Source organism: Sturnus vulgaris, chromosome 1 (genome assembly GCF_052056855.1).
Source record: "Sturnus vulgaris isolate bStuVul1 chromosome 1, bStuVul1.hap1, whole genome shotgun sequence".
NCBI classification, from domain to species: Eukaryota; Metazoa; Chordata; class Aves; order Passeriformes; family Sturnidae; genus Sturnus; species Sturnus vulgaris.
Window position 1 is genome coordinate 151,376,330 of NC_142243.1, and position 26,172 is coordinate 151,402,501.

The 26,172-nt window shown below is 41.0% G+C and overlaps 1 protein-coding gene across 2 annotated transcripts in view; it reads right to left on the bottom strand.

The window, feature by feature from the left end:
* COL22A1 (collagen type XXII alpha 1 chain) overlaps positions 1-26,172 on the bottom strand; it is a 224,601-nt gene that overhangs the window by 116,342 nt on the left and 82,087 nt on the right. For both annotated transcript variants that reach the window (XM_088179716.1, XM_088179721.1), the window contains exons 5-12: positions 25,019-25,130; positions 18,161-18,284; positions 15,963-16,238; positions 14,857-14,937; positions 14,135-14,248; positions 13,659-13,703; positions 9,570-9,623; positions 8,763-8,798 (exon numbers count right to left, since the gene is read on the bottom strand). In XM_088179716.1, coding sequence (XP_088035842.1) covers positions 8,763-8,798; positions 9,570-9,623; positions 13,659-13,703; positions 14,135-14,248; positions 14,857-14,937; positions 15,963-16,238; positions 18,161-18,284; positions 25,019-25,130 — 842 coding nt within the window. The remainder of the gene's footprint in view (positions 1-8,762; positions 8,799-9,569; positions 9,624-13,658; positions 13,704-14,134; positions 14,249-14,856; positions 14,938-15,962; positions 16,239-18,160; positions 18,285-25,018; positions 25,131-26,172) is intronic.

A 26,172-nucleotide genomic window follows, 5' to 3' on the forward strand; every position in this document is an offset into this window, starting at 1 on the left:
GACACCCCTGACAACTCCTGAACTTCTGCTTCATCTCCAGCCCAGGCTGAGCCAAGTGGAGAATGTGACTAAAGAAAGAACCTCTGCAGCAAAGAGCACAGGGGAGTACAAGAAGGAGCTCTTCTGTCTAAAATACTCCTGTTCAACAGCTGGAGTTGCTCAATCAATTGCTGAAACGTTCAAATTAAGAAAGAGTCAAGAGTTTGCAGAGCTATTTATGACTGAACATAATGAATAGGAGGTAAAATATAATTGGAAACAATCAATACTATAATCCCACTGCACAGAGGAATAACCTGACAAATATATGGGCTACAAAGAGTTGGGTTTGAAGAAGACTAATAGATCCCAAAAGTTCATTAAAGACACATTTATTAGAAACCTTAAAATATAAAAAATATAACTCTGCTCCCGAAACTTCTTTGCCTTGAAGCACAAGTTGATGCTCCTTGTCAGCACCTGACATAACTCAGGACCAGACAAACAGTTTTCCAAGTACGAGAGGGAAATGTTCATTGAAACAGAAAAAATATTCCAGTCATGTATAATGGCACTGATGAATTAAGTTCTTACATCTATAAAAAGTACACTGAAAACAGTTCTGGTCTTGTGGATGATTTGACACATACTGGTTGATACTTTTTCTTGCAAGAATAATCTATAAATTCCATTTGCTCTGCTTCTGTGAAGTTTCTGATGCTTCAGATATCCACGTACTCCTCAACAATTTCAACAGCTCCAAGAAGAGCTCGTTTAGGGCAGAGGAAATGTGTCAGAGCACTCCAAACTCTGGTGTTGATCTGCTCTTAACCATCTTCTGCTCCTGATCTTCCACATTCACACCTTAGTCTATCTTCTGGTGCCTCACTGAAATATGCACAAAGCTTTTCCTCAGGATTAACTGCACCATCTAGTCCATGATTCCTCTCTTCCTTGAAGAGTCCCTTCCTTTCAATCTCTCCCTGCTGGGTAAATTTGCCACATCGCTGATCATTCCTCTCATTGCTCTTTGCAAGAGCAACATCTCTCCTCACCTCTCTTTAAATGTCACACCCAAACTGAAGAGAACATCTGCCTAAAGTCTTATCACCACCTACTTATAACTTGCAGTGATGTACTGCTGTTCAGTGCCAAACACACCTGAGGCTGCTCAGTCCTTGCCAAAGCAATAAATCTCTTTGATCCAGCCAGACACAGGGGTTGGAACTAGATGATCTTTAAAGTCCCTTCCAACCCAAACTATTCTATGATAATATGCTATTTCTTTATGAAGTGGTGCTGCTCCCTAGGTCTTTTTCATTCTCAGAGGTTATGACAAAGGTCATGATCCTTCTCATTGTACTTGGACACTGGGTACAGGAAGGGGAAAAGCTCTGGTCAAGATCTTCCTTGGAGCCAGTAACAAGGACAGAAAAAAAGCAGTCTCCAGAGACCCAAACCTACTCCCAATACCAAATGTATCAGATATCCTGGAAATACCAACCACTAAGGGTCCACACATTGGTTCAGCAGGAAAGCAAATTTTGTCATGAAAAAACTTCACATTTTCCTCATCTGGCACTTAGTACTCTGTGTACATATATTACTCAATAGGGTCTGAGACCCAAAACACCATATTCCTGTCAATGCCGGAGACAGAAGGCCTTGTGGGCTTTGGGAGACACAAAATCTCAAGGCAGTACTTAGGAAAAAGGTTGAGAGACCCAGAACAGGAAATTAAAGGCGTCCAGAGTTGCACTTGCACAAGTTAAGAACAGCATAAACCCAGTGCTGCCCTGTCTCAGCTGCCCTTACCTGACCCTTCAGGGAACCCATGAACAAGGCACCTGCACTTTCTCAGCCATCACAAAACCAAGCACAGCCCAGCAACAGCTTTGATCAGGGAGATTAAGCAGCAGGGAGAAGGGCAGGGAGTGCTTAGGATACCTTTGATGGACCAGTGATAGCAATTTATTTTGTGTAAGGCTTCAGCTCACTGTGATTCCTTAGGCTACGAGCTGCACTTCAGAGGGTGTGCTCCAGACTGCTGGGAAAGCTGTTTTATTTCCCACCTAACAGGCAGATAATCCATACCTACCCACTACAATATCACTCTCAGGAGCATCCTGCATTCCAACAAGATTTATCAATTACAGAATCAAGACAATCTGTTTTTTCCTAACCCCTCCTCCCAGTTTATTTTCAGAAGAAACATGGAGCTGGCAAATCTCTCTCACATGCTTCCTTTCCTCACTGCCAGTGGATCTTGGCAGAGAAATCCTCTAAAGAAACAAGTGCTGCACACTTTGCAAACTTCTGGCTGCCAGTAGATGTCCTTGCATACCAGCAATGTACCTGCCAGCCAGGGGGCAATGCTGAAAAAAAATACGTTTTCTAAGTTTATGTAAGAGGAAAAAAAAAGGAACCCAGTTACTAGCACTCTTACACTGCTAAGAATTAAACTGTCACAATCACAATAAGTATGTGAGCTTTGAGTTGTTTATTGCAATCTGCAGCTGTTATTCTGGGTCACAGAAACCCAGAGAATTTATCTAAAACCCTCTAATTATGGTTAAGAAAAAGAACTCCATCAAACCATGGTTATTTAGCTCTGCAGAATGTGCTTTAACTACAGTTAAGGGGACACAAAAATACTCAGCATGCAGACCAAAACTGGCCACACACACAAGAGGATTTGGAACATACTGAGTAAGGCAGATAATAACATTATTAGAACTCACCTTTTAATATGAGGATTCTGAGAAGAAATCCCAGATATGAACAACTCCAGTGAACTGCATGACAGCCTTATGAAGTAGATGAGGTATTATTATAGAAATGTTTAAGTGCTGCACTGAGAGGTTAAGTGCTCTTAACCAGCACTCAGTAGCTAAGAATAGTTCCTGAGCCAAAGAATAGTTCCAGAACCAAAAAAAAATTAAAAAAAACCAAACCAAAAACAAACTCAAAACATATATATATATATATATATATATATATATATATATATATATATATATATATATAAATCCCTGCAGATTGTACTTTCACTTTGCCTTACCAGGTCAGTTTTACTCACATTACCTTTTATTCTGCAATAAAATAAGAAGCCCTGAACACTAACATGAGAACACAACCCTGAGGAGGCAATGTTTCCATAGACACTGTCTCCAAGGAACATCAGTGACAGGGCATTGGGGGTTTTGTTTTGTCTTCAAATTTCAGCTCAATATTATCTCTAAACTTGGAGATGTTTTCCCATTTTGTTACTGTCAAGATGTGCTCACTGAAGGAGCCAGCACGGATGCTGGTGCACCAAGGCTCCTGCAGCCTTGCTTCTGCCTTAGCCCCTCTGGGGAAACCCTTCAGCTCACCAGTCCTGAGTAAACTGGGTGGCATTTGGGAGTCTGGAGACTTGGGTGGGCTACCTGAACACCACAGCAGCCCAAGAAAATTCTGTAACCTCACCGGAGCATCTTCCCTGCACGGGGCTCATTGTTTCAGCAATGAAAAGGAAAAACATACCTCTTGAAATGATAATTAGTTTTATTTGGAAGTTGCAGGAACAGGGACTATTTCTTGGTTCATGTAAGCTCAGGCCCCACGTAATTGAAGAGCTCAGAGAACACATCCTGCTATTAGAAGTTCAAGCTGGTTGTTCCTCCCTCCTTTGTACTGAAGCCGTTTTCAAGCTTTCACTTCTGGCCCTTGGGTCTAAAATATCCTTGCCAGCCTGAACCTTTACCTGCCAGCAAATCACACACACCATCCTCCTGGTCCCAAAATGCATCCCTTAAAAATATACAGATGAAAGCCTTCTTTCTCCATCGAACCAGCCTGCAGCACCAGACTCCAGCTATGCCTGCAGCATTTTTTGCAAGCAGAACTGCACTCATTTTCTTGTGTCCCAAGTTGCTGGATGCTGGCCAGCCCTGATCTAAAGGCACAGTGCTCGTGCTAATTTGGTAAGTCCTGCTGGCAGCACAGCACAGGGGTAAAAAAGCAACAGGGCTTTCAGGTCAGGCCTTTGGTATATTCAGCTGCCTCGGGGCAGACAGAGAACAGGGCTCTGCGTGGAGACACTGGATCTAGCAGAGTAGATTTCCACAGCTTTTCCGGAAGCCCTAAAAATGGCAATAACTCCAATTTGGAGGAGAAGGGAAGGGGAAGAAAAGCCTTTGTTTGAAGAATCTAGTGGGCAAGATACACAGACCTAGAGGGAAAGAGGCTCTTCAGCTTAATTTTAGGGGAACAAAGACTTGCTGCTTTGCTCAAGGTCATTAGAGCCAAGTTCCAAGTCTGGATGTCCTACAGTCTAGCCAGAGCCTGAACTATCTGCCTGCTTTTCTTTTCTGTGCTTGGCCTTGCAGTCACTGCATCTCTAATAAGCCAAGCCACTTCAGAGATTTCATTCTCCTTAGAAATACTATAATAATCCTTATGCATTTTTATCAGAGTCATTACCATGAAAAAAATTTCTAGAAGAATACAGACTTAATCTACTAAAGTTGTTTTTCATAGTCATTGCTGCCTGTGTGATTATTAGCATGAAGGGAAACAGATAAAGCACAAAAGGAAAGCTTGGATACTCTTGGAAACTCATTAGTGAGGGAAGACCCAGTGCAAAACATAATGGAAACTTCATCCACCACCTCTGCAAAAGACTGGGGGTTGGAGTTAGAGGTTTTTTTTCCTCTGACTAATTGGTTTCCTGTGGAAAAATCATGGTAGTGATCACTTAATCCACTTGTTTTGTGACCCCTTTTTCATGCTTCCTACTCTTCTTCAACAGGTGTGAATAGTGTTGGCCTAAACCCTGAACAAACTATGGAAAGTTCTGTCCCTTTCTGGGCAACAAATGTCTTAGGAATATTCGAGAGTTGTACGAAAGTCTAAGAACAGCTACCAGCAGTCAAGATAAAGGCACAGTGAGCTCCTGGCCCATCTGCCTCAGTTTTCCTCATGGGAGATTTCTCAAACCTTCTCTCCTGTCACCAATCAGAGTTTGCAGAGCTCCAGTGACATCCTGAAGCAGAGAATGTCTTTGTACTCACTAGAGGTTTACATGTCTCTCTCTAATCACATGTACTGTTTCAAATACAAAATTTTAACCTCCAGAACAGTCTGCAAAGAGGTGTTTCAATACCTGCTGGATGAAAAGCAACTTCGTTTTGTTCATTTTATACTTGCCATCAGGTAGCTTGGTTTGCTTCTCCTTCAGTTTTATAACAGAAGAAAGAGTGAAAAGTAATTTCCCACTAATATCTCCATACCACTCAAAATTTGACAGATTTGCATCTTATTCCCCCTAAAGTCATCATATTTCCAAGCACCTTCCTGCCTGCAGAGCCTTTTCACTGCTCTTGGCCTTTGGGATGCTGGAAGGGTGTCTCAGCACCATTGCATAATGCCCAGTACTTTGCAAGACAAAGGCACAAGTTTTTGAAAGTTAAATTTTGCACGGAGGCATTAGAAGGGCTGTGCCCCAGGAATGCAGACCTCCCTCTCTACAGCAACTCCCTTGTCAGACATGAATTCTCTGACTTTGATCAAGTTAGTGAAACTCCATTTTGCTTGAATCTTCCTCAGAAATGTTCTCCAGCTGCTCCTTCTGCCCTCCCTCCTCTCCTGCCCCTGCTCCTCTTGAATCAATAGAGATTTGAAGATATGAGTTACAACCTTTCCAGGATCAGACCATCTGGTTTAGCAGATAGCCACTTGAATAGCCTCCAGAATAAAGCTAAAGCATTCCCTTTCATGGTGATGATGTTACAGAATTGGATATTTACCCATGTATAATGATCAGTTCAACAACAGAAGCATCTGCAAAAGTGAATGAACACACAGTAAAGGGACACAGATTTATGAACAGAAATATGACAGATTACATCTAATGTGAAAGGGATTAAGAACTTCAAGGGCTGAAAGATGACAGTCAACAATGGAAATTTAAGATCCAATACAGAGCAGCAATAGGTGAATCCCACTTCTCCAGGAAATCCACTTGAGAGTGGTTTACAAGGGTACCTGTAGATGCAGTATGGTATTTTCTTTTTTTATATCTGTGCACAACAAGTTGGCTGCATACACGTTTCTGTACATACAAAGCATCCTCCATCACTCTGAGCTATTTAGGCCTGGCAGAACATGCCAGGCTTCTACATGAACCATCACAGTGAGTTTCCTGGGTTTAAAAGTCACACAAAGTTGCTCATGTCAACATGAATTGGGTTTTTAGCCACAGCTGCTATTATCTTGGTGTTTACCACTACTGATGTGCTTGACATGTTATATATGCTAATACAAGCATCCTTTTAGCTTTAACTTGGTGATATAACTAAGGTGATGACCTGAAGAAACAAGGCCAGTATCTCTCATGTCCTTCTGGAAAAGCACAGTATTTTCCCTCTGACAAATGCCTTAGACCTCACATAAATGCCCTACAAACAGTACTTGGCAACAGCATGGTCTGACAGGTGTCTGGCACTGGCATAGCTAGAGAGCAAGGCTATAGTAAGGGGGTAATTTTAATCTTGTCATCTCAGTCTTTTCAAAGGTGAGACCACTTTGTTCCATCAACATTTAGGATGTGAGCCTCATCCTTTTAAAGGATCCCACAGCACATGCACAGCAACAACCACAGAGACTGCAGCTGTTAGTAAAGTCCAGCTTCTCTGATCCAGCTTTCCAGCACTGGCTCATACCCATAAAAATCAAGGAAACAAAACTGCCACAGCCAACAGGGAGAAACAAGAATTCCTGTTCATGCAGCCATTGCAGCACAGCAGGCAAACAAAGGAGACACACGAATCCTCTCCTTCAGATTTTAATTTCATAAGTTATTCTACTTTGATGGTGGCATTGCAGCCCTGCTCCCTGTGGTTCTGGTACTTCTTGGGCACTGGAACAGACTGGGCAGGGGCATGGTCATGGCACCAAGCCTGTCAGAGCTCAAGAAGCATCTGAATTGTGCTCTTAGTTACACAGTTTAGTTTGAGTAGTCCTGGAAGGAGCAGGGAGTTGAATTAGATGATCCATATGGATTCCTTCCAACTTGAGATAGTCTATGATTTTATGATTCTCTATCCCAAGGCTCTCTTTTTAATCAAGCCAGCAACATGCAGCTGATAAATCTTCACTCTGCATCAGCAGCAGCACTGACACTGAGCCATTGGGTGCACATGGGGCACAAACACCCTGGGTCCCATAAACCCTCCCTCCACAGATGAGAACAAGCTGCCCCAGCTGGCAGAGGTACCAAATAAACACAACAAGCTGACCATAAACTCAGCATCCCCCGAGCCTACACATTTGTTTGGTTGCTCAGTGCTGTCTGGCTACTTCAGCTGAAGAAGTTCTGTATGTACTGTGACATCTCTCTACTTTTCCCTCTCCAGACCTGCAAACCTATTTGTCTCTGCATGAAAATAATACAGATGGAATGATATTTTCTGACTTTTTCTGCAGAGTTCAAAACTTAAGAAAACAAGAACTTGCTTCAACCACAGCACAACTAATACCATAAACATCATGATTCCCACCACACTGCTGGCTCTCACCACCTGCCAAACACGAGCTGGTTTCCAAAGGCTGAATCCTGAGTCTCAAAGGCTAAATAGTGTCTGCCAGTGGGAGGACTGCAGGAAAATGAATGCAGAAATGTGTTCTTTATGACCCCCATGTCTCTAGCCTGGCTCAATAATATTTCCTGCCATGAGCAACCGGCATTTCGATTGTAATTTCACATGATGAATTACCACCACACACAATCAATATGTCATAGTCACAGAAAGAGCAAATGAGAAGCTGCAACGGGCATAAATGCCATGCTCTCTCTAGTGCAGCATTCTTCCTTTCCAATCACAATCCAATATTGTTTGAAATTCTCTGAGCAATTGAGTAGCCACAGATTGCCTGAAAAACATCTCAATAAATTCTTCGTCTCATTTTCAATGCGAACCATGACTTCTTCCTTAATATGTCCAAATCCTATCCTGTCAATCTTTTTCCATTGCTCCTTGTGATTTGAAATTTCATTTTGATCATAAGGAAAACACCCTCAGCCAGGTGTGATATGGAGCTACAGACAGAAAGAGCTAATTCTCTTCTGAAGTCTAGGCATCAAGACTCATTTTTTGTGCAGAATGGAAAGTTTGTAGCCAGAATTGCCTCAAAATCACCATCTTTTTTAAATGCAAATAAATCCAGTCCCGCTACTTGTTTCCCACTGTTGATCACCAATGAAAGAGTTTTCCAAAATAGACAACACAGAAATAAATATTCAGTGGTTATTCCCTATCCTCAGTTTTAACCTCCAAGTCTTAATTCTCTGTCCTGCCTAATATCTGAAGTAAAAACTTCCAGCTTTTTTCATTCAGTTTTTTAATGAAAAGATCTAATTGGAAGAAAGACTGACAAACTTCTCATAAGCCAAATTTAATCCTGCTGAAAAATTCAATAAACTCAAAATTATGCTTTCCTTCTGTTTTTCATCCTTCCAGACAATTTCTTTAGTGCATTATCCTCCATAAACTCACTGCTGCTTACACAAAGATCATTATTTCAATTTGATAAGATTTTCCATGGCCAATGCAAGAAGAAACTCAAAAGAAAAAGCAATGAACACTCAAAAGCATGTCTGCAGAAGGAAGCATAAAGGTTCCCCACAAAGATCAAACTGTGTCACATCTTTTGTGTCCTATGCACTCCAAAAGCAACCTCTGAACCACAGAAGGCAACAGCAAGCAACTCATTTGTTGAACCAGTGAAAGATTAAATCTTACCTTTTCTCCTTTTTCTCCTATGCCATAGGCTTTGCCCTAAAAATGAAAAAAAAAAAAAGAGGGGAAAACGTACATTTGAAAACAAGCATATCAAACAACACTACAAATACATATTTCATGTTTTCCTTGTTTTGCATCCAAGATCTATCTCTCTTTATATATAGACATACAAGTCACTTCACAACTACTATAGGGAAAGCAACTTTCTTTGGGCATAATTCCTTGATAATAATTCAGTGACAAATTAAACTAAAAACTTATCCCAAATTCTGCTACTGCAGCCAGAAAACATCTTATTTTTTATTCATGGAAGAGCATGATGCTACATTTCCAAAAACAAAGTTGCCAACAACACTTACTGGAATGGATTTTATTTAGGGTTAAAGATTTTTTTGCCTAAAAACTCAGCCTGGCATTTGCATTAATTACAGCTGGGGAAGGCTGTGTCTTGGGCATCTGAATGTAAAAAGTTGAGAGAGATTTGCATCCTCTTTGTGTTCAGTTGCCTCATATTGTCCCCCAGCAGATGTGCAGCTGTGGTAATCAAGCATCCAAGTAACATATTTAATGAGAAGGTCAATATTTTAGTTATCAGCTGTACCCAGGGATGAAACCTCCATTTTTCCCTCTCTAAGAGAGGCCAGTGAGTGCCACGAAGATCAGATTCCTCCTGGGATTCAGGTCCAGCAGAGGGAACAGCTTTGACCAGGGCACACAATGCTCTAAGTAGGTTCTCACCATAAAGGAGAAAATAACTACTTACATTTTCATCTCTTTTAGCAAAACCATTGGGTATTTCTTACTTACTGACTCTCCTTTTTCTCCTCGGAGTCCAGGAAGCCCTGGGATGCCTCTTTCTCCCTTGAAGTAGAAAATGTGTTAATATCACATAGTTAATTCATTCCTTTCTTAGACAAAGAAGGAAAGTGATGCAACAAGGGTTTGACTGAAATTATGAGCACTTTTGGTTCCACCAGTCTCCACAGCCAAGATTTCAGCTCCTGCCCTAAGGACTAGGTGTACCTAATTGCATGCCTTGAGCATCCAAGTTTTCAGATTGATTTTCTATTCTATTTTTCATATGAAAATACAGGTCCTTTGGAGTGCACTGGCAAGGCAGAGAGTTTTCTCCTGTGAAGTACTTCAGAAATCCTTATTTTTTATTAAGAGAGGAATTACTTGGAAAGGTGCCTTGCAGAAGACTTAAGAGAGTACATGCCTAAAATGTGCAAAAAATAATCTGAAAATATTGTTAAGATTTTAGAGCTTTGTTTTCGGTGGGGTTTTTTTGTTTTGTTTTTTGGTTTTGGGTTTTTTTTGTAATTCAATCCCCTTGTTTTCAGTCACACTGAATTTTCAGTATCAGCTAACCTTTCACTTCCCTCCCACAAGTGTGCAACACACACAGTCATTCTTCCTGCTTGTTCCAATTAACAATTGGAAATTAACATAGAAAAGAGACATTGGAAAGATACAATTTAGGATGACTGGAAAAGTTCTAACTGGAGAAGGATATGCATAGAGAGAAAAAGAGAAAAATGGTCGATCAAAAACCAAGCAAAACTTTTTCTTCACTTTCCTCCTAAAAAGGACAAGGGTAAAAGGGATAAAGAATCGATGAAGATCCAAAATTACATAAATATTTATCAGATACAGAACTTAAAGCAGTGCCAAACCCAACAAGTGCAGAAAAAATACCTGTAAATCATTTTCACACGCCACTCTGCAGTCACAAAACTAGAGGAAGGACCAGCGGAGGATATATCCACTATTTGGACGAGTTTAAGGCTGTGCTGTCTTACCACCAATTCCTTCAATTCTTCTAGCACTGCGAGCTGCTGGGGAGCAGAGGGCTCTGCCCAAACACCCGTCTAGCTCCTTCCTGATTCTCACCCAAAATGTACAAACCAGAAACATGCTGTGCTGAGCACCCCAGCTCTCACTTACAAATACAATTTGCTCATCTGTTTGTGCCTCCCATCGTCTTTGGCTCATAGGGAAATCAGGCACTGTGGACTTCAGTACACACTTAACATCAAGCTGAAAAAGTCTCTGACCTGGAGCAGCACCCTCCAGTACCAGAGCATCAGTAAGTCTGATGACCCCTGCTCTCCTTAAATCTCCCTACATGGACCACAGCAGGATTTCATTTTCTGTCTCTATCTAATTTATCCTGGCCTGTACCACCTCAAAAAAAATGTGCTTAGCAGCACCAGGACCTAAAAACATTTGCCAGGATCATCCTTTATTTTCCTCAGGTGAAGAAATGCTTTTGAACACATAGGAAATAAGAAATATTAAAATTCTTTCTTTAACTTCCTGCTTTATTTTTTGCCAAAAAAAAAAGAAAATTCACAGAGTAAGTAGCACATTAAGAAGGCTGTGGTCAAATTCATAAAAATCTTTATGTGACCATCTCTTTTAAGTCACTGAATGTACAAAGCCTTTCTAATTTGGAGGAAAAGATACATCCTGCTAGAGTTTGTCTAATACACTGGACTTCACAAACTTCACAATGGCAGGTAAGAATTGTAATTTCTTTGTGGAGAAAAACACATCTCACAGAGAAAGGATTTTCTCTACATTTGGATGAATTGCAGTGCTGGAAGAGAGAAGAAGCCTGTTGATCATCCCAGTGCCCCAACCAGCCACCCTGGCTGCCTGCAAACAACACAGAGGGACTGTGGAAGGAAAATAAATCAGACTGGGTTGTCATTAGCTTCTAAAATTTATCAATAGGACCCAGCCTCAGACATATTAGCCAGTTCTGCCACAACTATTTCCTGCCTATCTGTTTCCCAATACGATCCTTTACCGTATCTCATTCCAAAACACATCAACTGTGTCTCCTTCCATTACCCTCACTTTGGCAGCAAGGGTGATTGAGGCAGAGGTGTTTATCTGCCAGAATTTTTTTCCATTTCTTTGATAACTGCAAGCTCTCCTGTTTATCCCTGCCTTTGAAAACTTAGGGAAGATCAGAATCACATTATCTTCATTTTTCTTTATTAAACACCAGGTGGTAATGTTGGGAAGCTGCAAATAAGCATTGAATTCCTTGCCAAGGCCATGATTTTAGCCTGGGTAGCTCAGTAATGTTGCAGAGAGAGAGAAGGAGAGCTAAAATTCGTTCTTGAACATAGAGCAAGGACTGTGACAAGCTGGTCCTTTGCAATAGCAGTGTTAGAACTGCTGTCACGAGTGGTATATGGTATTGAATCCCAACATCATTGCAAGGGAGAAAACTCTACTATTCACCTTATTTAGAAGATAGAAAAGCTAAATAATTTGTTTCAAATCATCACATTTATACTAAATAGTTGTCAGACCCCATATTTAAATGGCATCATCCCCAGGTCCTTGAGACTGTGGCACAGTCCTGCCTTGTCTGTGTACAAGTCTCAAACCACTACAGCCAGGGAAAAGTCATTCACATCTGCAGGAGTGGGGCAGTCCTTTTGGGGTCTGCTCCAGAAAACCTGCTGATGCTGTGCTTGCAGACACACTCCTCTGTATTCCACCAGTGTGTCCTGCACCCCAGGACTGACCCATGTGACACACTGGGACCCTCACCAGCACACAGACCTTGGCAAAGCAGGGGATATTCTGCAGGGCCCTTTTATCACTATCATCATTGTCTTTTCTGCAACCTCCTCACAACAGTCATGGCTTCGCCATTCCTTAAAATAGCCCATCACTATTTAAGCTGTCACGGATTAAAATAGAAAGCTCCTATTTATCTATATATGGAAGCATAAATGGAAGCACCTTTTTCTGCACAGGCACATTTGAGCAGTAATGAGCCCATGTTCTCTTATCCCAGCCTCCAAATGGCATATTCTTATCTCCAAAACTTCTCCCTGCAGACAGCAGACCAAGCTTTGCCAAAAGACAGCACATCTCTGAAGATTTTTGACCTTCCAAGACCCAGAGATTTTTCCTTTTCCCTCCCAGTCTTTCATAATAACTGAGTGACTTTTGGTGGAATGCAACTCAGTTATTCACCAAACAGGTATGAATTCAATGACTCAGTTTGGAGACGTGATTCAGATGGAAATAATTTTGAATATAACTTTCCCCCCAAACATCTTTTCAGATAGTAAAACTGGGAACCACCAACACCACCAACTTTCACCTCTCTGGCAATGTTATGACTCTGTTTTCTTCCTGTACAAGTGCTCCCTTTGAGTCTATTGCCTCACAGCTCTATCTGTAGCCAGGCACAGAAGGAAAATGTGTTTATGCTGAATGCACACACGTGTATATCGAAGTGGCTTGCAGAACAGGCAGGGTGATATAAAGACTGCGCTGTGAAACTTGAAGCAGACATCACAATCACTCTCTACCCTTTTATCCAGAAAGAAGAGTTCTGAGGGAAGTGGCCTATATTTAATATCATGACTCAGACAATCTCGCTAAGGATAACAGATTGTGACTGGTCCTTTACCCCCAGTCTCAAGAAATTTTCTGGAGTGTGACTGGAAGGCTGCTACCTAAAGTATGCACATTTATTACTGCTGAGCAGTAAAGGCACAGCATGGCAGCAGCACCTCGTTTTCCAGGTGACTTACCATGGAAGTTGTGCATGACCTAGTGAATTACAGTAACTTGCAAAAATGCCAGTTTAGAAGCTGCAGGGAAGGATTTTGCAACTCATTTACTCTAAGAATGACATAAAGCAGCAAGAGAGAAGCCTAAATGCAAGCGTAAAATAAAGATAAGAGATCAAAAAAACTTCTGCTTGGGATGAGTCCCAAGCTCATCCAAAACTTTCTGAATGTAATCATATACTAAATTGACTCTCATTTCTCAAAATCTTCAAATCCTCAGTTTACTCTGAAATTGTCTAGCTGTTGCTGTTTTCATTAAACAAATGAACTAGTACCTATTACTGACCTTTTGACCTTTGGGACCTTCAAAGCCAAGTGGACCCCTCTCCCCCTAAGACAAAAAAGACATGATTAATCAAACTTATCTTCTCATTTTATATTCAAGAAAGGGGCCCAATCCTACAACTACTGAGGACAACAAAAATGTTTGCAGGTTTAAGCAGAGAAGATAATAAAGCTGGCATGCCCTCAGGAGCAATGACAACAAAACTGGATTCTCAGAGGTCCCAGTCAGAGACAGAAAAAGCAAGCACATTACTTTTAAAAGCCATGAGATTTTTTTCAATGTGGCCACATTTACCTTCAGAATCTGTTTTATTTTATTTGAAGAAGGATACACATAACTGAACTAGGTAAGAATAATCATTTACCAGGACTGCCAGCATGACCAGAATCACTGAATTAGGAAAAGGGAAAACACCTGGGGAAACTTCTTCATCTCTATAGATGTCCCAAATGAAACACACTTATCTCAACACTCACCTTTTGTCCAGGAGGACAGGAGCAGTTGAAAATCTTGAGATGTCCAACTTGCTCACTGCCAACAGTGGGCCTCACTTCCAGGGGAGGTGCTTCCGTCAGGACCATGACCTGGCACTGCACCCAAACACCCAAGGTCAGGACAAAGCCTTTGATGCTGGAAAAGTTTCCCCTTCCACCCACTTTAGACAAATCCCATAGGCACTACTGTGTAAAACACAGCCAAATGTGTCCTCTTGAGAAATGAAATCCCACAAAAGCCATTCACCCAAGCAATAGGGAAAAATGTGGCAAAATGAACAATGAACCTCTTTAACCAAGACTGAGCGAAGAGTGAAAGGAGGGTGGAAGTTTCTAGCGAGAGTTTGGCACAGGAAAATAAGCTGCAACTGGCACTTTTTTTAGCTGTTTCCAAATAAAACCAGTGGGAAACATGTTGAATATTTCATGCTGCATTTCTGTTGTTCTATCATCACTTCAGGGGTTTTGTTTCCCCTGACAGTTTGACAAGGAAAGAGGAACTTGGAAACTTCCAATTCCTCATACTCATCCCTCTGAGTGGTCCTCCTCTGGTGCTGCTACACTGCCAATTACACAGTTAGGTTTCAATCACCCTTATTAAGCAAAATTATAGTCCCACACTGCCGCATATTCCCTGATTTATGTAATAGATTTCAGTGAGGAGTGTTCATGTGAAAATGAATAAATGAGAAAAAGGAGCTTACTGGTCCAGAGGGAATGTCACAGCAGGTCTCCAGCTCGGCGTGCCGGGAGTCACAGTAAATCACCATCCGCTGAAGATCAAACTGGGAGACAAAGGGAGGCACCAGTCTCACACACTGTGAATTATTAAAGACCCTGTGTCCTTTTGCTTGGACACAAACAGAGCAGGCAAACACCAGCAAAAACCAGATGGTGCTAATTTCAGAGTGGTTCTTTAGATCCTGTAGTCAATCTCTATCTTTCCCTATCAATAACAGACCAATATCTCAGCATGCTACAAGAGCGGAGATAATAAGACTCTGAAAATGCCTATTCAAATTCTGGTGCAGGTTTTCATGCTAATCCCTATGTTCTGGCCAAATTTCTGTCTGAGAAGACACATCCTGGCCACGTCTATCCTTCTTAGAATTTCATCTAGACACAGGGTCCGTTTTCCTCCTGTTGTGCCTTGCATCTTCTGACCATTTACTCCTGCGTGAGAAATGTTATGAACACATTTGATATGCACGTCCCGTCCATTTTGCACAGCTAAGAAAGATTATACTAGTGTGAAATACCAAACCAGCACACATAAATTATACCAGGATAACACTGCTGCTAGACAATCACCATGTGTGTCTTGACTTTGTTTCATTTGTACTATGGCCCATTTAATATCTGAGGATTGGAGAATAATATCACAACTCTCTTAAGTTAACAAGCTTCCCTTTTCCCCCATCTCTTTCTATCACATGTAGAAAGATTCATAATACCAAGATCAGATAGAGAACTGCTTTCTGTGTAGTTCAGTACCCAGTTTGATTATATTTGTGTACAATTTTGTCTCTGTTTCTAACTGTAGCACATTCTGGGACTAGACAGAAAGATGAAATAAATGTCTCATTTTTAATCTCTGTTATGGAGATACAGTCTCACATAAAAATACAGCAAGTCCTGTACATCATAAGGGGCCAATCTGTCTTAGCTATGTAACACTGGTAACATTTCAGCAATGCTGCCTCAGGAACAGGGTCAATTACAACATAACCCCCAAACCCCCACTCATTCACAGGCTGCAAACCCAAAGCTGAACCTTTACCCAGCTCTAATCAGCAAGTGCAGTACTTACATCAATGGGGACACTGTCATACAAGCGTTTGCCAATCACAGTCTTTCCTTGAATGTCAATGTTTTCCCTGTCTTCAATGGGCAGCACTTGCACCAGCTTGCAGTCAATGTAGAGTGAGACAGCCTTGGACTGGATGCTGAGGGCGATTTTGTGCCAGTTGCGGTCGAACAGGTCACTGACCCTTGCACTCCTGAAAACCACCCTGACAGCGTCCTTGGTGAGCCCCACAGCATTGTACTCCACAGCTTTGTTCTCTCCATCCAGTCTGATCGAGACCTGCGAGAAAACAGGAGGGGTTCTGCTGAGGAACAAAGCCTTCTCCTTCCTCCTGACTGCTTTCCATCATCACCAACACCCCAAAGCCAGGGATGGCACAGGCAAAGAGCAGAGGATGGAATTTTGTGGGAGATATGGAAGGGGAACCTGCACCTGTGCTGTTGAATAAGATGGGGCTCCACAGGCTTTTAGACCAGCTAAAGCCTCCTCCTGTGAGTACAGCCCCTGGCATGGTCTCAGCACAGGCCACCTGGCTGCCACGGCTGGGTAGGAGCACAGGTCATGGTCACCTCCCCAAAGCTGAACCTGGTTTGGATCCCTCTACTCTGTGTACTCCTCCACTGCTTCCCAGCAGCCTCTTTACTCCTGTCACATGTCCTCAATTGTCCCATGAGATATGGAAAAATACCTCATATAAAACCAGTCTGCTGAGCTGTGGCACTGCCCAAACTTTATTTCAGGTGCTTTGAATATAAAACTGCACCCATCCTATGCACTGCAAGCTATAGAGCAGGCAAAAATAGGTATTTAAAGACATCCAACTTTGGGTTAATTTAAAAATTGGTATCTTCTTTTACCAAAGTCAGGCAGTTACCAGCAAGCAGCAGCGAATGGAGCAGGCAGAGCCAGGAGTGGTGTGTCCACAAGCTGCAGAACAACAAGGCGTTTTGGGCTGTGAGGGGTGTGAGGAGCCCAGGGTGGGCTGACTCCACATCTGACCCAGCTTCTCTGTGCAGCTGAGCTCTGTGCTGGCTGGGAATGCCAGCTCGGATCAGTGCTGGCTCAGCAGTGTCTGCATCTATGAGCTGAGCAGGACTCCAAGGGAGTGGCCAAACCACCACCAACTTCACATGAAAAGGGGCTAATGGGGCTCTAAAGTACTTCTGGCACCATAATCTAAGGCACTTTTGAAATTATTACTGGAAATATTGAATGTGTTTCTCTCTTCACATCTAAGCAGTTCAAAGTCTTCAACTTCTTGCAAGAAATACTGAGTGACAGACACATTCTCACTCTGCAGCAACTAGGAATTCATGTGGCACAGTAAATCACTTCTCATTTAACAAAGTTGCCACCAATAATAACTTTCATATAAACCTTTTACCACTGTCTCAAACCCAGTTATCTAATTGTTCAAACTGCACCTATACTTCAGTGAAAGTTCCCCAAGTTCTTCTAAATACCAGTCCCAAAGCAGCAATACTGAATTACACAGCTATGTGAGCCTATGCTGACAGCCCACTTTAGAGTCCTGGGTAATTGCCTTCATCACTATATTTGGTGCTGAGCAGAAAAATGTACAGCCCAAACCACTCCCTCCTCAAGCACCCTTGAAAACCTAAAATCTACCAAGCTGCTAAGAACATGTTGTGTAGGGACTGACAGCCCTTTAGTATACACTCATAGTATTTTTTTCTAAGAACCTGAGAGTACTTAAATAAAAAGTTATTAGATCAAATTGTGCAGCAGCCAGGACTCAGGGTTATGGAGCTATAACAGGTGTTACATCCAGAGCAGGAACCCATAATGCATTTACAAGTTACCTAGAAGGCTGTGCAAAACCTGACACAACTCACTGCTCTGTACAACATCCATGTGACAGCCTTCTCCCAAAAAGGCAAAATATTTTCCCTAAGCAGAACTACCTGAACAAAACAACTGAAAGCTCAACAGTAGTTTCAAGAGCAAGGATTGTATTTTTTTGTCCCCCTTTCTGCATCCTAATAGCACCCAAGGTATATACAAACATTTATTTGGAGTTTGAATTAAAGGTAAAATATTTGCAGCAAAATCCACTGAAAAACAGGATTTTTACCAGTTCATAAGAAAATGTAGTGGGAGATTAAGACAAGAAAACTGGCTCATGGTCGAAAAAATAGAAATAAAAGGCTGTTCCTGCTGTCTGCAAAAGAGCCTCTTACCTGTGGTATGCCATACTTGTCAATAATCTGCCAGATATACCAGTCTTCCTTCCTGGAAGCCTTCCGGAATTTGAAAGTAGTTACAAAGGCATATTCATCAGGTAGGCCTTGTGGAAATACATCTCTGGCATGGGGAGGGGAAAGAGAGCAATATATCAGGCTTAGCAGTGAAGAGCAGAACTTCTAAAACTCTCACCATGTCCCAGCAATGCTTTCTAAAAGTATCATTATATTCCTAAAAAATTTGCTTTATTTGGAATCCTGAAGAGAGATGGACATGAGCTTGTGCCCTCCAGATTCTGTCTTTATGGAGCCCTTTTGCCATTCCAATAGTGAAGCTCTCAAATTGGGTAAAACATAATGGAAATCTGCAGTTGAGTATCCATCATGCTTCTGTTCATGAAACCTGTAAATAATTCTGTTCTGCTGCAGATGCACTGGAGACCTGTGACTTCTGAGAATGGCCAGGAACACTCCAAACCCTCTAAATGTACCAAATTATAGCAACAAATATTATAATATCTGCCCCAATACAGCTCATGTCCTTCCAAGAAGATGTTCCTTAGCTGGCAGCCCCAGATACCAGAAGTTTCTCAAATCAAACATTGCAAACATATCATACTCAGCATGTAACCCTGCATGTAACCAAACACATGAAGTAACCAAATCCAATACTGTTTTTCTCTACTCCATCATAAAAACCTGTCATAACATTGGGATGCAGGGCAGGACAAAAGGGATAAGTAATCCATTATCACTATTTTTTTGTTACTAGCCAGTACTGGATGCCTAAGAATGAGAATGAACAGCAAAAACATCTCTCTCATACCTCTGGATATTTTGAATCCAGGATTCTAATTCAGAGACAAATGCAATTTCAATATCAATAGCTTTTTATGGATTTATCTCATATAGACTTCTGCATCCTTCCCTTGAACTCAGGTAAAGTTATGACATTCATAACATCCCTTGACAAGGAATCACCCACTGCTACCCATGGCACAATGAGCCTCCTCCTCGTTGTTTGGGACCTGACTCAATTCTTATCAGAGAAAAAACAATTAACCTATTATTTCTCTATCTTTTATGCCATCCATGATTTTTCAAACTTTGCTTGTAATGCCTCTAAGCCATCTCTTTCCCCACCCAAAGAGTCACATTTAACGTTGTTCTTCACTCCCAAGCCAACTTGTTCCTATGATCATTCCCAAATAAACCCTTCATAAATATCATGTCTTTGCTTCAGGACATCTGAGCAGTCAGGCATAAGCACTCAATACAAAACAAAACATAATGGCAGCAATTAATGAAGAAAAAACTATGAAATGTTGTCCTAATGAATAGTCAACACAATCCATCACTATGCAGAAACTGGCACAGTCCAAGTCTTTAACTGCATTAAAATCAAAAAGTCCTCAAAATTTCCAGAATACTGCTTTGCAGTTGCAGCAAAGGTGGAGATCCAGTCTTTCCTAATGCCAAAATATTCGATCATATTTTAACCTGTGCATTGAATCTCCTGTCTGTACACCCAAGCTATAAATCCAGAACACTCTGGTTTCATCCATTAATGTGGCTTTTGATGTATAAAGTGCTCCAGTAGGATATGAACCATTATAAGTTGGTTCTCCCTCTGGGGACACAGAGACTCTGAATTCTTCCAACACAAAAGAAAACTGAACCAGGCTCCCACTAGCTCCCTTAAGAAATCCTTAAGAAATCCTTAAGAAATCCTAAGAAATTCAGGAGAGCAGGCAAGGCTGTCTTACTTCTTGGTACTAGTTATTTTAACCAGGCAAGCCTTGGTTACCTGGAAGTTAGCAAATCTATGAGAAGGGCCAGAAGGAGCACCTGGAAGTGAACAGAAGTAGGATCTGGAAGGAGGGTTGCCTTAAACTAGATATTAGAAAAAAAATTCTTTACTGTAAAGGTGATCAAGCATTGGAACAGTCTACCCAGGGAAGTGGTGGATTTACCATCCCTGGAAATGTTCATAGAGAAGTGTGGATGTGGCACTTGGGGACATGGTTTAGTGGTGAACATGGAAGTGCAGCATAACATTTGGATTTGGTGATCTTATAGGGCTTCTCCAGACTTAACAATTTTATGGTTTTGGACAGCTCTGAGCTGGGAACAGGAATATCATTATGTAAGCTTAATTTCAAAAAGGATTTTCAGATGTTTAATACCCACAGAAAAAACTGGGAGTTAGGTGCCTAAACATCCCAGTGAATCTGGCCACACCTCATCACACAAGGCTGACAAACAGCCCATCAGGCAGATTTAATCTGACAAAAAGCCATAATGACCCATTACCTGCCATCCTCAACTGATTTTTAAAGCTGCTGAGGAACCAGCTGCAGGTTCCCAACAGAGAAAGATTTCATGCCAAAAGCAAATCTGAAGACACTCTCATTGCTTTGAAGATGTGATGAAAGCTGTTTCTGAAGTCACTGGTCCCTGTATCTTTTACAGAACTGCACTGCTACATAAATAACAAAAACTTTTATTAGCAGTTTTAACTTATTTCCTCACTTAAAAATTATCTGCATCAAGAAGTTCAGCTTTACTCGGGGATCCAAGAGCAGGAGTTGCTGTCCCCAGAAATGTTTTATGTTCTTCTTTCACACAAGGCTGAATTGAACTGATGATCGATATTGTGGAACTTTGCTGGATGCCTGGTACCTACAGGGAGTATTCTGCCAGCTCCTTGATCTATAATTCTGACAACAGGATAGATTGCAGAAAAGGCCCTTATAAAACTTCAAGACAAAAGAATCCCCCAGTGCTGCAGGTTGGTCTTAGAGTCAACTCAACTACAAGGTCAGGTGAATCACAACTTGTACAAGGAAAAAAAATTAGTAAGAAAGCAGAAAACTCTTAACCATTGCTAGTTTTTAATATATAGCAACCTTCTCACACAAGCTTAATTTGCAATAAGAGCTTTCATCTGTGACAATAAGCATGAGATCCTACATCTATAATAACACTATGGAAAAAAATTTATTATCAGTTCTCATTTCAGAGACTGAATGCAACAACATTTAATACGGTTTTTACATTTGGTGAGGAAGACTGTATTTATGTTCTTGAGCAATTTGACCAATTTTACAACAGCTAAGCCCACTAATATGAAATGTAACCCATAAAACCTGCAAAATCAAGTTGGAGAAAGACAATTCATTTAAATATGCTTCACATCAACAGAGGCTCTTAAGAATGACAGGAGAAAAAAAATCAAGAAAAAAGGAAAAGGAAAAGGAAAAGGCTATAGAAGGATGTGTCTCATACATCCTTGGCATCTTTTTCTACTGCAGAAACCTCAGTGATGGAATAGATATATCCTCTTTAGGTAATTTCTTCTTGTCTTTCTCTGTCCTACAGGCTGTAAAAGAAAAAGGAATCTATTATAAATCTCACTTGCTGTTGTTTAATTTTCCCAAAACAACTTTTTTTTTCCATAAGAAGCCATGTGAACAACTTGTTCTCCTGTTTGCTGCAGTCCTTTCTGGGTTTCTCAGCTCTCCCTACAGTCCTTTACTCTACAAAACCAAAAAAGCCTTCAGTCATTCTACCTCCATCAGGCTTTATCTCTTTTACCTTGTTAGAAATAGGAGACAGTGAGGATCCTCTTGAGATCTTCTCATCTAAAGAAGGTTTTCCTTGTGTTTAGATTTTATTGATTTAAATTGTTCCTATTCCTTCTTGTCCTGTCAATGAATATGACTAAGAAGATTCTGGCTCTGTCTTCTTTGCTTCCCCCCATCAGATATTTATACACATGGGTAAGATCTTCCCTCACTGAGTCTTCCCCTCTCTAAGCTGAACAAGATTTTTATCCCTGCTTTTCTTAATATGAAATACTTGTTTGGGCAAAGTAAGAAAATATGAACCTTTCAAGAGGTTCCATGTTCAGTGTGGGAATCTCTGATGGCTTTTTGTACAACTTCTTTTCTTGGAAGGGGAAAAAATGATGAGACCAGGGCAGGAGCTCATGGAGATGAGCTTCAGATGACTGAAGTCAAAGCTGATGTCAGGAGACACAGAAAAACACACAAAGGTATCATGCCCTAAACAAACCAAGACTCTGTACTGGTACAACACTGTGCCAATATAAAAGCAAACAGATCATGACCAGAAGCTTGGCCAAGCATCAGGTAATTCTGTGAGGTGGTAGCTAAGATCATGATCAAGTCAGGCTGGAACCAGACCAAGGAAGGGAAAAATGAGGATGGATATGGCCAGCAGGAAGGCTCCAGAGTCACAACTAGGAGATGCAGGCAGATGACAGAACAAAAGAGTGAGATAAAATCTTGTCATTAGGCAAGACACCAATAATGAAAAACAAGCCTGAGCATCCAAAACCAGAAGTCTACAGCACAGTTTTGGCCAGAAGATCCACTGAGGAGCAATGAACAAACAACAGGACAGCCCCAGTCACATGAGGAGTGGGGAAAATCACCAGCCAGATTTTGGGGCCAGTCCTCAGACAGCTACAGAGACCTGTGAGTCTGTCAGTAATCAGGTCCTTGACTGAAGCCAAGGTCTGGTTGTTGGGTTTGTTTGCTCACAGATGATGCCTCACCACAAAAAAGAAGAAAGTTGATAGTTGCAGGTTACAGATCAGAAGACGAGTAGGCACATTTCCCAGACAGCTAATCTGGCACTTTGTAAAAGTACTATTGCTTGTATAAAAGAATACAAATCCTTTAAGCAGATAATGAAGTGAATTACATATATTCCTCAGTTACTGATTTTGTATCTAATTATGAGATGTTGCTGTCAGTTGCTAAACATTGCTGGAGGTTATCTGTGAGCCACAACAGATGTTTTTGTTTGGTTTATTATTCCAGTTATCAGTTTTGTGCAGCTTTACAAGATTTCATTTTCTGTGAGCAATGACCCTATATGCAGCATCTCAAAGTCCTGGCATACAAATGCTGAAATGAACCAAATATGCAAACACCTTTCATGATGCTATATTCATTTGGGTTCATTCCCAAACCACAGGAGTGTGGAAGTTACAATACAAAAAACTGAAAATGTGAAAGTCCTCCTTGAATTCCGTGTTTCAGAATAATTCAAAAGGAATTTTATTCATTTCAATCTACTAATTAAGGATGTTTTACTTCTAATTGTCCTGGATGATAAAATATTCTGCTTATTTTAAGGGCAACAGCAACAACAAATAAATGGGTATAATCTGAGCAGATGGAAAGCCGTCATAGCTGGTTGGTCTGGCTTCACTCCCTCAGTCTTTCTGAGAAAACAACAACAGAAACAACAAAGTTCTTCAATCCTTACTTTGGAAAAGGGATTCAAATGGACAACTCTCTGTAATCTGTGCTAACTTTCTCCAGTGGTTAATTAGGTTCATCCTTAAAAGCATGCCTTCCTTCCCTGCTGGTTTTTGATGTCAAATAGCCATTGGCTTTCTGTCTGACCTTTATTCAAAGACCCTTTACTAAGCTTTGATTTCCCAGAGGTTCTTACAGAGAATGATCCCTTCAGTTGTTGGCTGCTTCTTAATTTTACCTGTCTACACTGCAGTTCTTGGCTTTCTCATCATCACACTTGCTTCACAGATCTTCAAACTTTCATTCACTCCATTTCCATCCACTGAATTATGGAAAATAAGGCTGGACACAGCAGCAGTGGTGACTGAGCTCTGTGATATGAAGCTTACCAGCTCATACTTGACAGTTCCTGCTTATACTCCAAGAATTACTCTATTTGTCAGAGTATCACCCAGAACCCAAAGATCACAGTGAGACAAATGAAATAGGTTTCTTACCATCCAAGTGAAATAGGTTTATGGTTTATTCCCATCCACACTCAGACCAGTTATATATATAAACCAAACCTAAGATGTCTTTAGCTGTCTGCATTGAATCAGATCACTGATCATGAGTCTATTTCCCCTTAGACTTGCTATCATTTATGGATTCTAGAGAAAACAGTTTTCCTCCCAGTATATCATATTCTTATTTTTTTTAAATTGTATTAACATGGAGAAAGAAGTGGAGGAGAAAAGAGAACATCAATCCTGTTGGTTCCAGGAGGAAAAAAAATATATTGTGAAATCAAGCAAATGTAATTCATAGGACAATCTCAAAAATGCAGTGAGCTGAGAAAAAGAGCTAAAAACAGAATAAAAAAATAACACCCCTCATCCATAAGAAGGAAAAGAAGTATTATTGATTTTTTTAAAGCTGAAGTTCAAACCAGCACTGAGCAATTTACTGCAAAAATGTTAATGATGACAATTCAATCTATGGCTCGTAGTTACTCAGTGGAATTATGCACTCAGTCTTTTCAAGGCTAATGCTAGCAGGGCTCAAGTGACAACCCAAAGAAACACTTGTGATAGACTGTGACACAACTGGCAGCCTTAGGTCATAAAAGACTCCGAGGACTGACTCCATATTGAGACAGGATTAAAAACTGCTCATTCTTCTAAAAGGCCAGAATCCATATTGGCTAACTGGTCACAGCATCTACCAGCAAGTGATCTCTTGTGTTTAGCAAATTTCTACCTCAATGGGAGTGTTACCAAATATTCCCTTTAGAAGCTGTTTTATGTAGCCATAAGTTCTTTTGTGAATGTCTTGATACTGCTCCTCAGAAGCACTGAGATTCACCAAACACAGCTCATATTCTTCCAGGATGGAGCCTGTAGTTACTGCTGAGGTTCCTGACCACACTCTGCATATTCTGTGCCAGCTGAACTGAAACAGCTGCTCAAAGCAGAAATATACCTGTAGGTACCAGATAACTGCTACAGAGTTAACCTAGAGGAACCAAGTAATGTAAGGCAACAGTTCAGATGAAAATAAAGTGAAAACCCAGAGTACTCACTCAGTTTTCTGAACAACAGGAAAGCTTCCAAGCCGTACATAAGCACTCTGAACCCCATCTTCTTTCATTCCAAAAATCTGCTTCACACTGAATGAATCCATCAGGTCAAATCCTATCCGTTACAGAAATATAAATAAAATACATTAATCAGGCAGTGGGACATGCCCCCAACTGTATTTACATGGATCTCTTAGCCTACAAAAAGAACTTCAGAAATTAGCCTTGTTCTTATTGGGAAAAGCCAGAAAAAAATTCTGATATGATCTAATCCTCTCATCTCAAAATCTCAAAATCTCAAAACCAAGCTTAAATTCAAGCTGTCACAGGTTTGAACAGAGTTTTTCAGAAATCAGTAGCTAATTTTTGCATTGCCACAATATCCTGAAAATGCTGCATAATTCATTAACTCCCATGCAGAAAAATGCAGAGGTGAAGAAACATTTATTCATAGAACAAGAGAAAACACAGAATGTTTTGGGTGGGAAGGGACTTTCAAAGATCATCTATAGAGTTCCAACCCCTCTGCCATGGGCAGGGACACCTTCCCTTAGATCAGGTTTCTTATGGCCCCATCCAGCCTGGACTTGAGCATTTCCAGGAATGGGGAGTCCACAGCTCCTCTGGGCAACCTGGCCTAGTGTCTCCCCACCCTCATTGTAAAAATTTCATTCTTTGTCTCCAGTCAAAATCTATCATCTTTCAGTTTAAAACTGTTGCCCCTTTCCCTGTCACTATAGACCTTGATAAAAGGTCTCTTTCTGTCTTGCAAGACCCTTTCAGATATTGAAAGGCCATGAGAAAATCCCCCTGGAGCCTTTGCTTCTCCAGGCGAGCATCCCCAACTTTCTCAAAATTTCTTCACAGCAGAGATGTTCCAGCCCTCTCATTTTTTTCATGGACTTCCACTGTGTATCCACTCCAATGGTCCAGGTCTTTCCTGAAAACTACTTGTCCAAGAAACTTGACCACATACACTTTTTGTATCATTTTAACAAACTCGGTCCAATCAACTTATCATTATCATGAGCTATTAGTCTTGGTGAAAGACAATTGCCTAAAGCTTCTGACTTTGTTCTAACAAGGTATTTTTTAGTTCAATCTTAAACTAAAGATTTAGCTCAAGCTTAAATCTTAACCCACAACTGAGTCTACAC